Raw genomic sequence first — 16431 nt, 5'->3', positions numbered from 1 at the left:
ATATAGTTACATCATACAAACTCTAATCTAGTGTCATGATTAGGTTAAGTAAGTTTATTTATGTAGTGCATGGTTGTACATCGCTTTTCAATTCAATACACTCCAAAAAAGATGTCCATGGTGGCCAATCACAAATATATAATTAAATCAAAATAAATAAATCAAGGCAAAAGTTAAGAAATTAACTAAGATAAATAATCAAAACTCCATCATAAAACCCTAATGCTAAATATAAATTAGTTCATCATACCTATAAGAGTAAACAATACTTCAATATTGAAAAATAAAAGACTTAGAATAAAAAGCATATAGAACTTCCTAGTTGAAGATATCCTTATTTAACTCGAACTAGAAAATCTCCGTGCGTGATAAATTTCTGAGTCTTCTGGACTTGAAAGTAATTTTTGAAAAATCACCTCTTTTATCACTTTTTGCTCCACTTTCCTACAATTAGCACCAAATACAAAACATAACTAGAATCAATCAATTAATACAATATTTAGCTAAATCAAGGGGACAATAATTATAAATTGAATAACAGTTTTGCACCTTATCAATTCCCCTCACACCTAGATCATGCTTGTCCTCAAATTTGAAAAACAACAAATCAAACAAACAAGTTCAAATAATGGTTATCACTCAAATTACCCATTGCCAAGATACAATTAAAACACATGTCAAGCACTAGTGGTTAGTCTCCAAGATATCTCTTTGGTTAGCTTTTATAACCAAAAGACTCTCCCAATTTCTGACTAACCAATCTAAGGATATAAAATATTCAACTAGAATTTGTTAGCAAATGGTTCGACTATTAAACAAAATACACTTTCACATTTTTCACTATTAGCACATTTTTTTCTTTTCTAAAATATCTCCACACTTGAGTTTTTTTTTTTAATTCGAGAGAAAAAACTTAGTCCTTAGCCATTCAAACCTTTTGACGCAAACTCCGACATCTACTAAATGAAGGAGCCTGGTTACTCAACTCTCATCGCTTAATGACCACATACTCATAACTATCACCACTTTTTGACGCGAAAGTCGACACTTTTGGTGAAAACCACCAATTAATAGGCAACGATAACCAGCGGAGTATGACCAAATATGATTCACAGATTAGCGACAAAATAAAATTAAAGATCACAAGTCCGCTTCATCTCCCAAACATGGAGAACTAAGATTAATAGTTGAACCAATTTACATGAAAAATGACAGACAAATATTTACAATACCTAGAAAAGTTAATCAAAAATGGTAAAAGTCACAAATCTCAAATATTCACCAGAGAGACATGCTTAGACTTAACCATGCCATACTTGATACATTACCACATAAAACCTTAGTAATAGAAAATTTTGAAATATCTAGCCATTGTTAATCAGGAATAACCACAAAAATATGCAAGAAATGGCAAAAATTGGATAAAATTCGACAAAGTTGAACAAAAATTCCAACAAAAATGCCTACACTTATACTTTTCTAATATACTATCATATACTACCCCCCACACATACATCTTACATTGTTCCTAATGTAAGAAATAAAAAAATAAAAGTAGAGAAAGGGAGCAATGAAACTTTCCTGATCATTAGGGGGTGCTGTAGCATAGCTATAGGTGAGAGCCAAAAGACATGTGAAGCTCGACATTGGCCAACCGACCATCCATTTGATGGACTTGTACATGCAAGTGAGAAATCTCCTTTAGTGGTGCACCAATTCGGCCGACAAATTTTAGGGGCTACAATTGCTGACGGTGAAGCAAATTGGAGGGGGATGAAATTGCTCCAATAGCAACGGTGACCTTTCTTGGGACATAATAGTCGATGGTGAAGAAAGATGGACAGCTATGGCAAAGAAAATGGAAAGGGAAGAAAGATAGAAAGAAAGAAGAGAGGAAAAAAAAGAAGAGAGAAAGAAAGGAAAGAGAAAAGGAAAAAGAAAAGGAAAGAAAGAAAGAAAAAAAAATGTTTTTGTCTCTCTGTTTTTTTTTACTTCCCCCTTGTTGGAACAAGACGTGGGCATGTTTTATTGGTTGAAACTCTTCTGATGATAAAGTTGACTAATGACAAGTTACAACGTGCCCTCTAGGCGCGTGCGTGTCATGTTGCCTTGTCGGCCTTCAAACTCGAAACGTGAGCTCTCCAGGCGAGTAGCCGTGGGCACGACATAATGGTGTAAACGTTTTTGATGGTGGAGCGGATTATTATCGCATTACCATGAGCCCTCTACGCACGGGCACGTCCTGTCGGGAGGAAGTCTTCTAACCATTGAAACATCAAAAATGAAAATTAAACACACCAAATATGAAAAACATAAGATAAATATAATGAAACTAATAATAAAAATAAACTAAAAATTGAATTGGGTTGCCTCCCAATAAGCGCCTTTCTTTAATGTCTTTGGCTAGACATTGCTATGCTTGTTCACGAAGGATAAAATCTTATAGCTCGTTTCAATGTTTCATCCTCTATGTAATCCTGGTAACCCTCGTAAATAGAATGATCTTTAAGCATACTAGTTGCTTTCTTCCATTGACTAGTAGCTAGCACCAAATAGTTAAACAGTGACCTTAACTCTTCACTTGCTTCTCCATCACGAGCACTTATCAGTTCAAGATATTTGACCATATCAACTCCTAACTTATTCCTGCCATGAAACTCAAAAATTTCTGATATAACAAAATTTATCACACTAGCAGAAATTATAGAATAAAAGACAGGGTAATGTTGGCTAGAGAATGGAGAAGATGTCACCATATTTGAGAATTGTTTACTGAATTCATCCACTCGAACAATTAGAGATTGGGGTTTTATTTTTTCATTCTCAACTTCCTTTTCAACTACATCTGTAGATCCTTCTCCTAGGGACTCTTGCAGCTCCTCATCACATGTTAGAATAATTGCACTCTTATCTTTCTCAAGATCGATAATAGTATGTGAGGACAATTCTTCACACATTTGAGAAGCCAATCGCATTATTCTTGATGTCAATAAACACACTCGATCCACCAGGTTGTGAATGTTCATTTGTGTCTTTTGATGAAATCGACATGTGTTAGTAGCTAGTGATTCAATCATTTCTTCAAGAGACATACCTGGCGTAGATGATGGTTCTTGAGACTCTTGCTGTTGAAAATCCATTGGCCTTGTCGCATAATTAAAATTGGAATTATCTTGCCATCCTTGATCATATTCATTTGAATAAGGGTCATACAACGTTTGAAATCGGGGTGAAAAATCTCCAAAAGTATCAATTAGGGCATTTAGGCCATCTTGAAATATGGGGCACCTATCAATTGAATGATTTGAGGCATAACAGAATCCACAAGTTGCAACAGCCAATCTTTCTCCAAAAAAGGTCAGTGTATCTAAATATTGATTATTAGAAAATACTGGAGTCTCATTACTCCTTCTAAGAATAAAATCCAATCTATCACAAAAATATTAAATGTTAGCAGTCATAAACTAGTAAAAAAAAATAATAATAAGAGAAAAACAAAAATAAAAATAAGATGAACTCCAAAAGAAACAAATTAATTACGTACCAGATCCCGGCAACAGCGCCAAAAATTGACGGGTATCGATCTTATGCAATAATAATTACCTACACAAGATAAATACAAATTTTTATATATAACAGTGAGTAGGCTCGAATCCACAGGGATTGGGGATAATTTGTTTCTTCTAAAGTCCCGAATAGGGGGAATTTTAGAAAATATAAAAATAACTTAATTAACCGCCTAATATAACAACTAACGGAAATAAATAGGAGTTAATCAACAGTAGATACGATTCTAGTTAAAGGTGCAACTTTTCAGACATAATCCATTCAACTGATCATCGATGGAAAGATAATTCAATTACTCATTAATAGATTGGTTATAGCTATCAACAAACTCTGACAACCAACTTTTCCTTACTTTGTTGATAGGCAAGGTACAACCATTGACTCTTTCTCTAACTAAGAAACAATTCTAGGTACGACCGTAGGATTTAATTCCTTGATTGCATTAAGAATTAGAAAACCCAACCCTGACCAACAAACACGCTACTTAAGTTAGATCATATGTTTTCCTAACATAGGACCAATCATGCAAATCGCCACTGGAATAATTACGGATTCCACCCGTTAATCTAATAGTAGATTATTAGGTTAATTCGAATGTCGGACCCTTAACATTCAAATAACACAACAATCATAAGAAGTTAAATCAGAAAAAGTACGAATACCAATGAATAAAAGAAATAAGTAAAATAATTCGATCTCACAGATGTTTGGAACCGAGTCTCCAAGTTGACTTTCGACTAGAAAAAGAAATTTAGCTACTCTCTATTGAGAACAACCCAATCAATTCCGTTGACGAAAATTGCGTGAATGTTCGGCAAAAGAAGAAAACTCAAGGAAAGACGAATAGAAAGGCCAAGCGGCCGTTCTTCTCCTCTCTAGCAAAAGAGTCATGACCCTTTTTTTTATTGTTTCTACCCTACGAAGTACCAATCAAACGGGAATTGGGCTTCCCTTATTCTTTGTTTCCTACTTCACGTCTACTACTCATAATAAAGGCCTATTGCCTAATTAGAAAAAAAGAAATAAAAACAATAATAACTCATGTTTCCTAATTCAACTCTACAACTAAAAAAGATAATTAAAGTCTTCCAAATTCCACCAAAGATGTCCATATTTAACTCAAACTAGGAAATCTCCGTGCGCGATAAATTCCCGAGTCTTCTAGACTCGAAAGTAATTTTTCAAAAATCACATCTTTTATCACTTTTTGTTCCACCTCCCTACAATTAGCACCAAATACCAAATATAAGTAGAATCAATCAATTAATACAATATTTAGCTAAAATCAAGGGAAAAATAATTATAAATTGAATAACAATTTTGCACCCTATCAACATTCCAACCATTGACCTTGAGGAAGCTGCAGGCTTAAACAAGCTGAAGTCATTGAGCCGATTATGAAAGCAAGCCAAGAATTTGGATTCTTTCAGGTTCATAGTACTGATTATGTTTGAACTGAAAAATTAAACATAATCCTTGATGATGATTGTCTAAGACCATCATTTGGAACGCATTATCAATCTTGCTACTCATAAGTAAATGCTATTAGTTCAGGTCATTAATCATGGAGTTTCTGAAGGCTTAATGGAGGAGACAATGAATGTTATCCAGGAATTCTTTAGGCTGCCAGGCTTTTACTCCATCGACAGCGACATCAGCCAAATCTGCAGAATCTTCTCAAGCACTCTAAATTATCACAAAGAAGATTTTCACTACTGGAGTGATAACGTCACACACAGTTGCCATCCTATGGAGGATCATATTCAATCTTTGTCCGAAATGCCTACCAGATATCGGTAAAGCCTCTACGCATGACCTAACTTAGTTAAATAAGAATGAAGTCAGGAATTCCCTTACAATGATTAGCACCACAATTCATACAACCTTTTTTGAAGCACGGAAGTTTCTCTTGAGGGTTTTGGATCTGATTTGTGAAGGATTGGGACTCATAGGCTACTTTGAAGGTGAGCTAACCAAAGTTCAGCTGTTCTTAGACTGGGAATGCCAGAACAATATGATCTTAATCTCATAACTATGCACAAGACCTGGACTTCAGTTCTTCAAGGAAGAAAATAGTGGGTTGGTGTTGAACCTTTGCCTGATGCATTAATCGTCATTTGTGGTCTCCTATTAAATGTACGTATTATCCTGAAGCTCATTGAACTGTAATTCTTGCCAATAATCATGTATATCCCCCAGATAGGTGTCCATCTTTTTCGTAAATGGTATGGGTAATCAGTAATGATTTGTTCATAAGTCCTAAACATCGAGTGGTAACAAACACAAAGCTTGAACAACCATCGCAACGTTCTTGGCTCCATCTAATGATGTTGCAATAGAACCAGCAGCGGCTTTAACTTGGATTAACATTTTTTTTAACTTGGATTAACATTTTTTTTTTAAAATACCTTCTTACTCCTTCCCATGCCCTTTCAATCTCAATTGTTACGCACAAAATTTAAGTCTTAAATCTGATAGCGAAGAGAATTCAAAGAGCCATCCCGTAATCACTAGGCCGACGCCAATGGTAACTTAGATCAATGCATTACTATAAGAATGGTAAATTTATATCACTATATAATAACGATAAATATATGGCTGAACCCATGATAATCACACCAAAAAGAGGGACTAAGCCACTGCGAAATTCCAACATTGTCAGTAAATTGTATATAACTTAACTAGCATTATTAACTATAGTTACATCTTGCAAACAAGATAACGCCACCCCTTATTCCGTATCCTCAGGGCATAGTGTACAATAACCCATCACTATAGTTACATCATAAACAAAGACATTAGGAAGAATATGGTGTGGCAATGGCATGCAGAGGAAATTTTCTGTGGACTGTGATACCAAATGATTCGGTCATGTCCAACTCGTTTGGATTGATTCCATCAGGTGATGTAAAGTTAAATGTGTTGACCAGTTTTGCCAATGCAAGTTCAGTTACTGACATGGCGAAGTTGACACCCGGGCAAACTCTTCGTCCAGCACCAAACGGAATTAACTCAAAGTTCAAACCATGAAAATCTACACTCGAACCCAAAAACCTCTCAGGTCGAAATTCCTCCGGGTTCTCCCATAACAACGGATCTCTTGCAATTGCCCAAGCATTCACAAGTACCTGCGTGTTCTTTGGTACATCATACCCCATTACTTTGACGTCTTGATTCGATTCTTTAGGACCCAGTAATGGAACTGGAGTATGAAGTCGCAGAGTTTCTTTAATCACTGCTTTTAAGTACTGCATTTTCTCCATATCAGCTCGAGTTATTTCTGGCTTTCCTTGAGTCACATCTCTTACCTCAGCCTGCAATTTGTGCAAGACTTTGGGGTTCTTTAGAAGTTCTGACATTCCCCAATCCATAACTGAATGTGTTGTATCAGATCCAGCACCAAAGACATCCTAAATAATGGAATCAACGAAAGTGTTGCATTAGAACATGTTTCGATTATACAATGACAATAAGCCTTTATTTCTATTATGTACCAATCCAACTTTATTCAAAACCATGTAGTAATCAAACATTATCACTGAAATGATTTTAAAAATCAATAAATATCAGCTAGCTTGGGCTGGCTCATAGTCCAATAAAGAGCCTAAGGTTTGTGAGCTTTTATGGTTCTAATGTATATATAAATATTTAAATGGATTGAGTTTAGGTTTGCCAAATCTCAACTGACAAAAGCCAATATTGCTCCATTCACAACCTTCAGAACTCTTGAAGGTTATGAGTCTTATGACTAGGGGTATCAATTGGCCTTTATTAATCCAGGCTTCATAAGGCTTAACTCAACACACTTAAATATTTATATGTTTGAGTGGTTAAAACAGGTAAAAGATTTAGAATTTGACACAAGTTCGATTGTGATTTATATGTTGTACAACTATTGATTTCTTAGGTAATTTGATTTATACTAATATAACTTATATAAATATCACTTGCGTACGCCAATTTAGTGAGATATAAGTGTATACCAAATTTAAAAAGTAAGAATAAAACGACCGTATGCAACTACACCAAAATCAACCATTGCCTCAATCCCAAAGATTTACTACCAATACAAAGAGATGGAGAGAGAAATTTACCAGGATGATAGCTTTCATAGCATCTCGTTCAAGAGCAAAGCCCATAGTCTTTTCCTCATTAATCTCAATCAAGATATCTACAAAGTCTTGGCATCTTGCCTCAGCAGTAGAGTCACTTTCAGCCTTTCCTTTCCTCTTATTCATGTGCTCTTCTATAACACCCTCAAGAAATCCGTCAATCTGTTTAACTGTTTTCTTCACTTTAGAATCTAAACCATTGAAGCGATTAACCCATGCAAGCGAAGGAATATAGTTTCCTACATCAAAAATACCCAGTAACTCACCAAACACCTTCAAATTCTCCATACTTTTCCTCCCATTTTCTTCCTCGCTATACTTCCTCCCCAAGGCAACCCTACAGATTATATCATTTGTGAGAATTAAAAACATGTCACTTAAGTTTACAGCTGAGGAAGAACACATTCGGCTGATCTTCTCGATCATGAGTGACGTCTCTTCTTCTCTGACATGTTGAAAAGACTGAATCCTTTTGTTACTCAAAAGATGAAGCATAGAAATGCTTTTTAGTTGTCTCCAATACTCACCATATGGTGCAAAAGCTATGTCTTTGCTTCCGTAAAAGAGTTTATCTGGGATGCCCGATTTAGGCCTGCTTGCAAAGGATAAATCATGGGTTTTCAAGATCTGGCAAGCTGCATTAGAGGAAGAGACAACCAGCATTGGCTTGCTTCCCAGTTCAAGCAGCATGAGTGGACCATATTTTCTTGACAGTGATTGGAGGGAGCGATGTGGAAACTGGCCAAGCTGGTGAAGATTGCCAATAATTGGGAGCTTTGGTGGAGATGGTGGTAACTTTTTCTGGGGTTTAGAAGCAGCATGGAACCATTTGAGAAGGGATAGAAGTAATATGAGCGAGGAAAAAATTGAGAAAAATGAAAGATCAAGATTGATCAAAGCCATGTGGTATGTGAGCATGCATTTGGCTGTGATGGTGTTCTGCTTTTATACTAGTTTTTCAAGCTCTTTTACCATAGAAAATCCAATAAATCAGGACCAGAGGGGACGATCAAGTCAATACATCATTTAGGGCACCGTTGTACGAGTACGACCATTGACGGTCCTCGGGTGGTTCATTTTTTGAGCAGTGATATTTGAATCTTCTATATATTTATATCTGTACAAATAAATTTTTACAAAGTAATATGTTTATGCGAATAGTTTTATTTTCACAAGTAGATCAACGCAATTAAAAATCAAACTTATCTACGAACATTTTGTTATTAAATTTGAACAAAATATTTGGACAGCACAAAATAGGTCAAAATAACGATAAAAGTTTTAAAGTTTGATCTAATGGTAAAATTTAATCAATTTAATTTTTATTTTTGCATATACATTAAAATCCTTTTCAGTTAATGGAGAGGAGCTTAATTCTTTGTATATGAGAAAGGTTTCTTTGATCATGTGGTTTATTTAAGAGTTTGATAGTCTTTTTCATACCATTTTATCTTGCTCCTCGTGACTTAAATTGATTTGGCTTAAATTGCTGCATAACTTTTTGGCTATTATTATTTGAGTTATGGGTGAAATCACAATCTGGGAATTCAATTGAAACTTATTACAACGTTTTTTTTTTTTTTTGGTGTTCGGCAAAGAAACATGGATCACGAGAAAGAAAGAAGAAAAGTAAGCAACTCCAGACAGTTGAACATCGAATTAAAAATTCCAAGTCCAAGTCATCTAGATGGCCAGGACTATCAGAATTTTTTTTTGTTATAATTTGGATGTACCGTATATGGACTGGAGGCTGTCAGAATCTTCTCGTTACCGAGTCAGGTTTTACAAAAACAGATTGAAAGTGAGTTTAAGATTAAAAATGTTTTCTAACTAAAAAGAATGAGTGCTCGCATTCATGAGGATGTTTTTTGTTGTATGAGAATGAGTGCTCAGTTCTAATTGTGATATAAAAGATAGAATGCTATTTTTCTGTCTAGCTCTTTCTTTGGTCATAGTTGTTCGACAACTCTGTCCTCTGGCAGTCAAATACAATTATACTAAAAGCTATGCCATAATTGATAACCCTGTACGTAGAGCAGAATGAAGAGGAAAGATTTTTCTTCAATTGAGGCTTGTGGGCAAATTGTTTCCTTTATTTTACTCTTACCTATATTACATCACGTTCGTTTGATTCGTGTAACATATGGGCGTCTTATTAATCTTTATTAATATTTTTTCCGCTTTCGTTTGCTTGATTTCTTTGACTTGTAAGGTTCTGTCACATCGGACCGGGACTTGTAAGATTCTTAGGTACTTCAAACATTTTGAAAGTTCTTGTGGAAAAAGCAGCCTTTACTTCTCATAAACTGATAGCATCCTACACCCAAGTGGATAGTATTATATTTCAACAGGAAATTAAGGACATATGTAGACAAATTGTCTTAAAGGCAAATTAGATAAATCAAAAAAGTAAAAAAAAAAAAAAAAAAAAAAACGATCATTCTACAATTGAAGCACCTCGCATAAGCTTGGCATTCCTACAAGGATATTGTCCACCTTCCAATCGAGCTGCAGTTTTCACTTTTGGATACCTTAATTGCTCTCTATTTGCTTCTCCCTTCACATTTTTTTTGTTTCGTGCTTCAACTTCTAATTTTAGATAGTGATGGATATCTGTTTCGCTCAAGATGTACAATTTAGGGTCATTGCATGCATAGTTATTAAATCCGATCCGGTCTAGGCTGTGGAGGTGAAATTGAGTTTAGATGCATACAGAGCAACCTTTTCTGACCACAATTCCGGCCAGGATCCGGCCACAAATACGGCGAATGTGACCATTTGGTCACTTCTGGTTCAATTTCCAGCTCTGCCCCGATTTTGCAATCACTCCACTGAACTTTTCTTGATGATAAAAGCTGATTTAGCTCTTGACCAAAAACATAATACTGTTCCCTTTTGAGTTAGCTTTCCAAATGCATCATAGAATCACTCCATTTGGATCTGTGTAGGCTGAGAAAGACCGAAATACCCTTACCTGCTCATTGCCTGTTCCAGTTTCGACCAGTACGAAATTTGCTATTGTAATTCGGCATTTTGACCTGGAAAACCTTCAACTGGATTTAGATGTCTTCACCAAAGTTTGTAAGTGCTTATAACCAACATATATTTATCTCAATGTAGAAGGACTTTGAACTACTAATGGTATGGAAACATCTAAATTCCAGTTTGAAGGTTTTCAGGTCAAAAATGCCCAATTACAATAGCAAATTTCTACTGGTCGAAACTGGGCGAACAGGGCAATGAGCAGGTAAGGGTATTTCGGTCATTTCTCAGCCTACACAGATCCAAATGAGATGATTCTTGATGCATTGGAAAGCTAACTCAAAGGGATACAAGTTTTATGTTTTGGTCAAGAGCTAAATCAGCTTTTATCATCAAGAAAAGTTCAGTGGAAGTTGATGCAAAATCGGAGCAGAGCTGGAAATTGAACCAGAAGTGACCAAATGGTCACTGTAGCAATCCGGCCGGAATTTGGCCGGATTTGTGGCCGGATTCCTGGCCGGATTGTGGTCAGAAAAGGCTGCTCTGTATGCATAAACATATGTATCATTTTGCAGAATTGATCGGCTGAGAAATGACCGAAATACCCTTACCTGCTCATTGCCCTGTTCCAGTTTCGACCAGTAGAAATTTGCTATTGTAATTCGGCATTTTGACCTGGAAAACCTTCAAACTGGATTTAGATGTCTTCACCAAAGTTGTAGATCTATCTCTTATCTTCAAATTGGTTCAAGAATCATCTTAATCCGATCATTGTAACTCAAGTTATAGCCGAAATACGAAAATGTGTCAAAACTGTCAAAATACACAAAATCCAAGTAAAAAATGATAAAAACCTCATTTAATCACTTAAAAGCATTTTTCACCAATTATAGCCAAAATGATTCATATTCTACCGATAATATAACTAAAGTGACTAAAAATAATATAAAATATCATACAATTATTACGTAAATTAGTCACTTATCACTAGCAATCGAACTAGTCAATCTGGTGAACCGATCATTGGATCGGACTGGATTTCTAATTAGATTATTTAAACATAGAGATCATTGATTGGTCAATGATCCCGTATTAAACCGGAAATCTGATTGATTTTGTCGATGAACCAGGTTTTGTGGAAAAAAATTTAGTTAGCTTTGTTAAGATTCAAACTTCAGACCTTTGGTATATGCTATAATATACTTACCACTAGGTCACTTTGCCATATGTTAATAGAATAGCTTTCTTATAGTATATAAACATTTTGTCAATTCTATCTTTTTTTAAATATCTCTAAAATAAATTTATTTGGAATCTTTTAATAAAAATTTATGATCACCCAAACTCTATAAGTTATCAAATGGATTTCAAAAATAACATGTTACATAATTCATTTTAAAGATAAATATTATTTTTAATATTTTTTACACTTAAAATTCCTAAATAAGCTAGATAATTACACCATTTTTTTTTGTTGATACGATAAACTATTCTACACTAGAGAGAGGGGGACCTGAAAGGGCCCAAGGGTAACCTAGAGGGGATTGAACCACCACCGGACCAGATAGGTACACTATGCATCCGTATGAATTTTTTAAATAAACTCACATAATGTGGCAATTGGTGGGAGGTAAGGTTTGTACTCTTGACATCCTATCCCACCAATCCTTAATGCTTTGGTGGTGGTCACCAATCAAAAGACTCGTGGTTAGATAATTATACTAAACATAGATAAAATTTTACACTTGAAATTTGGTGAATTACTAAATAAATTTATTTTTTATTGATTCTTATATGAATTAATTGTTCTATAGCAAATTAAATTAACTGAGTATTTGCTACGGCATTGTTTATTACAATTTATATCATATATCTTACATCAAAAAAATATGAAACATAATATTTAAATATATTTAGCAATCCACTGGTTTAATTAGTGGCCTGTTCCATCTCCTTCGCCGTTCCTTCCCAGTCCGGTTTTAATAACCGTGATTGCATGATGACTCGCTTAAAAACTTAAAAAAGTCATCCTGCATGGGTCATGACTTCCAACTCATCCTGCATAATAGGGGTGGCACAATGGAGTTCATACAAAGCAAGTTTAAATGGATTTGTATGAAGGGTAATGGACTTTAGATTGATAACGATTTCAACCCAATTGAATTGGTGGATTTGCATGAATTATTCACATGATCCATATAAATCCATTTAGGAAAATAGATTGCTATGGGAACGAGGACCAACACTCGTCTCACGCCCACTACCAACTCTACAAACAGTTTGCATGCAAGCCTAGTCAGCATCTGCAACTTCTTCTTTCCAGATTGGTGTTCTTGAAGTTCACAATACTAGAGAACGTCATAGTTGAACGTTTGAATAATTGACAAAAAACAAGTGGAGCTAGAAACAAATACTCAAAATATTGATAGCTAACCTCTCCAAGATATTTAAATTTGACAAGAATCTTTTTTGTTATTGTCTTCTACTTCCTTTGTATATTTCCCATTTTTTGTAGATTTTTTTCCCTTAGTTGCTTAATGATCAAATGTTCTCTGTAGATTTTTTTTGTAGATTTTGTTAGATTTTTCCCCTTAAAAAAGCACCAAATTTTGATATTTTGCTAAAAGTACTTTTAACACCAAAAGCCCTACTTCTATTTTTATGAGATAATGTTTACAAAATACCTTAATAGTACTTTTAGCACCTTAATACTACAAGTTCATTTCTTCTATGAAATTACATGAAACAAGTCACTAAAACCACATAGGTGCACCTCTAATCTCGTGAGTGTACTCCCTAGATTTATTACTTCCTTGAATTAGTGTTAAATTCCAATTCTCATTGCAAACTTAACACCTTTAGATAATCACAATTAATGGCCAATTAATCATGATTAGAAAAACAAAGTGATAAATAACTTGCTCGAAATAATATCATCAAATAGCCAAGTAAACATCACAAACAAGATATAGAAAGTTCATCCATAACTCTAGGCATAAATTTTAACTAAACATGATAAACACACAAATCCAAACTTGTATTATAACTAAACATGAAATCAAATACAAAAGAGAAAGCAGTAGAAGAGATATCACCCTTGTCACATGAGATCAACCTCTCCATCTTTGCTCCTCAATCTTCATTCAAATCTAGCTATAAATACAAGAGGATAAACTACACTACTTATAGTATACTACTCTAACTAATGAACTAAGGAAATTCTAGTGAAGACTACATTTTTGGTGAGTTTCTCTAGCCTTCCAAAGTTATGAAAATGTTCTCCAAAGGTCTCTATTTATAGAGGAATTCAAGGTCAAGAAGAGTTGTTAAAGTTGTCATTTTTTTACTCTTGAACTCCTATGAGTTGTCTCTCCAACTTTCCACCCTTTTCTTGGTCAGATACAGCCGGAATTGCTAGCTAGAATTGAGCTGGAAAGTTGTGTAAAAGTAAGGTAAGTTGATGAGCAAGTTGCAGAAATCAGGCAAGAATACGTGACTTGAGCCATGTATTCATGAGTCGCGTATTCACTTATGTGAATTTGGTACCAATTCAACTGCTATTTTCATGATGATGGAGGCCGAACTAACTCTTGTGAAAAACAAGAAAGTTGTATCCCTTTGAGTTATCTCTGCAATGCCTCAAGAATCATCCAATTTGGAGCTTTGTGGACCGAGATATGATCAGAATACCAAAGACTGGTCAGAGCTCTATTTCAACTTTCGACAACAGAGTTGAACTTCTGTATTTTGACTTTTTGACAAGGAAAACAACTGAACTAGACTTCAATGTCTTCATACGAAATATATATCTATCTCTTAGTATCAAAATGGTTTAAGAATCACCTCAATTCAATGCTTGTAGCTCAAGATATTGTCAAAATACCACAAGGTGTCAAAGCTGTGAAACCTGCTTCCTTTTGTTCTTGATTGCATTTCCTCTTTTGCACTTCATATTCTCTTTTTATCACTTTAAACCATCATCAATCATCCAATTATCTTCTCAATTCATACCATTTGATGATTGAATCATTAAACCTACAAAAACATGAAGTTTTCACCATTAAAATCCACAGAAATGCAATTTTCACCAATTAAATCACAAAATGCATATTTTCACAAGATTCCTAGTTAATTAGCTATAAAACTAAGTAAAATACACCAAAACTAACCAATAAAACACGTAAAATATCTACTTGTCAGGTTTATAGGGCGTTCTCTTGTAAGTTGTAGTGGAATTTTAGGAGTGGTTCTTCCTTGTGGGCAAAATTTATGCACGACAAGTACTGTTTTGGAATTCTTCCTTGTCAAGCCCCCATTTCTTCAACAAGCTCGCCTACATGGAGAAGGAAGTTGGACATTAGGGGGTATTTATAGTCTAGCAACTTCACAGTGGAAGTTGTAACTTTTGGTATGACAACTGGGTAGGATCAGGAGCTCTGTCTCTTAAAGCTGAGGTGCAATGAAATCTGTTTTTCAAAGATGTTATTGACAATGGTGAGTGGAATATTATCTTGTTGGGTCAACTGCTGCCAGTGGAGGTTGTTCAAGAAATTGCGGGTATGGTTATTCTTTCTAGGGATGTTCCAAATGCCATGACTTGGGTTGTATCTACATCGGGCAGGTTCTCTTTATTCTTTGCATTCCAGGAGATACGGGATGCTAGGGATTCTTCATTCATGTCTAAACAATGTTGGCATACACAAGTGCCATTGAAAATTTCATTTTTTATGCTGCGATTGTTTAGATGTAGGATGCCTTTGGATGATGTGCTGACTAAGTTTCAGTTTCATATGTTGTCCAAATGTTTTTGTTGTGTGGACTCTCAAGCTAAAACGGTAAAACATTTGTTCTTGCAAGGGGAGCTGGCGATGGCCATGTGGAAGTTTTTTGGATCGCCTTGTGGAATTCATTATGCTGGAGATCATTTGCATGCGGTCATGGCTCATTGGTGGTATAAACCAGCCAAGTCCGAAAGATTAAAGTTTTTCTTTCGCCTATGGAAGGCAAGGAATATAGCTTTCTACCAAGGAGTTTTTGTGGATTTTCATTCGGTGTGCGGAGCTATCTTTAGTGATTTGAGGTCTGTGTATTGGATTAAGTTCAGGGAATTTCACAATATTATGTCTTGGCATCCTTTTTGGAACTAGTTGAGTGACGATTGGATGATTTTAATGTCAGGATTGTTTTTTGGCAACCTCCGTAGAGGGGGGTGTTGAAACTCAATATTGATGGATGCTCGAAAGGAAATCCGAAGAGTGGTGGTGTGGATGAAGGAGGGTACTTACCTTAGTAGATTTCAAGTCTGGGGGTGCTTATATGTTTGCCTGTTCTGCCTCTTTCTCTTCGGCTAATGGGTACTAGTATAATCAGGCGGAGTGAGGTGAAGCAGGTTTTTGAGTTGCCTAGAAGTGGTTTCCAACTCCAGCATTGTTATAGGGAGGCTAATAAGATGGCAGATTTGTTGTTGAACGAAAGTTGTTCTATTTTGGAAATCAGGGTTTGTTAGTATGAACGAGTAGCTGACTTACCGATGACGGCGAGGGGAGAGTGTAGAATGGACAATTTAGCTTTCCCGTCTTTTCGTAGATGTAGGATTGCTTATCAATATCCTTAATTGGTCATTTTATCATGTAGTATGTGAGGTTTTATCGTGTATTATATGAGGTAAGGTTGATGTCCCCCTCGTATTTGGTTTGTTTCTAATAAAATTTGGGCTGGCATTAAAAAAAAAACCCCATCATAAGCACACCAAAAAGAGGGACTAAACCAC

General features: G+C 35.3%; 1 protein-coding gene across 1 annotated transcript; it reads right to left on the bottom strand.

Annotated features, from left to right (window-relative positions):
- Window positions 1-6312: 6312 nt before the first annotated feature.
- LOC113756636 (cytochrome P450 71A2-like) lies at window positions 6313-8582 on the bottom strand. The gene is made up of 2 exons (XM_027300266.1): window positions 7662-8582; window positions 6313-6977 (listed from the first exon to the last, which is right to left on the bottom strand). The coding sequence occupies exons 1-2, from the start codon at window positions 8580-8582 to the stop codon at window positions 6366-6368; spliced, it is 1533 nt and encodes a 510-aa protein (XP_027156067.1). The 3' UTR covers window positions 6313-6365.
- Between the last annotated feature and the right edge of the window lie 7849 nt (window positions 8583-16431).

Source organism: Coffea eugenioides, unplaced genomic scaffold (assembly GCF_003713205.1).
Source record: "Coffea eugenioides isolate CCC68of unplaced genomic scaffold, Ceug_1.0 ScVebR1_2434;HRSCAF=3460, whole genome shotgun sequence".
NCBI lineage: Eukaryota > Viridiplantae > Streptophyta > Magnoliopsida > Gentianales > Rubiaceae > Coffea > Coffea eugenioides.
The sequence above is the reverse complement of the archived record's forward strand: the minus strand, read 5'-3'. Positions and strand labels throughout refer to the sequence as shown.

What these genes read in the sequence shown, in the direction of transcription:
- LOC113756636 (XM_027300266.1), bottom strand. Translation starts at nt 8,582, where the DNA reads ATGGCTTTGATCAATCTTGATCTTTCATTTTTCTCAATTTTTTCCTCG. An exon ending in CTATGAAAGCTATCATCCTG is followed by an intron (nt 6,978 to 7,661) that starts GTAAATTTCTCT and finishes TCCATTATTTAG; the next exon opens with GATGTCTTTGGTGCTGGATC.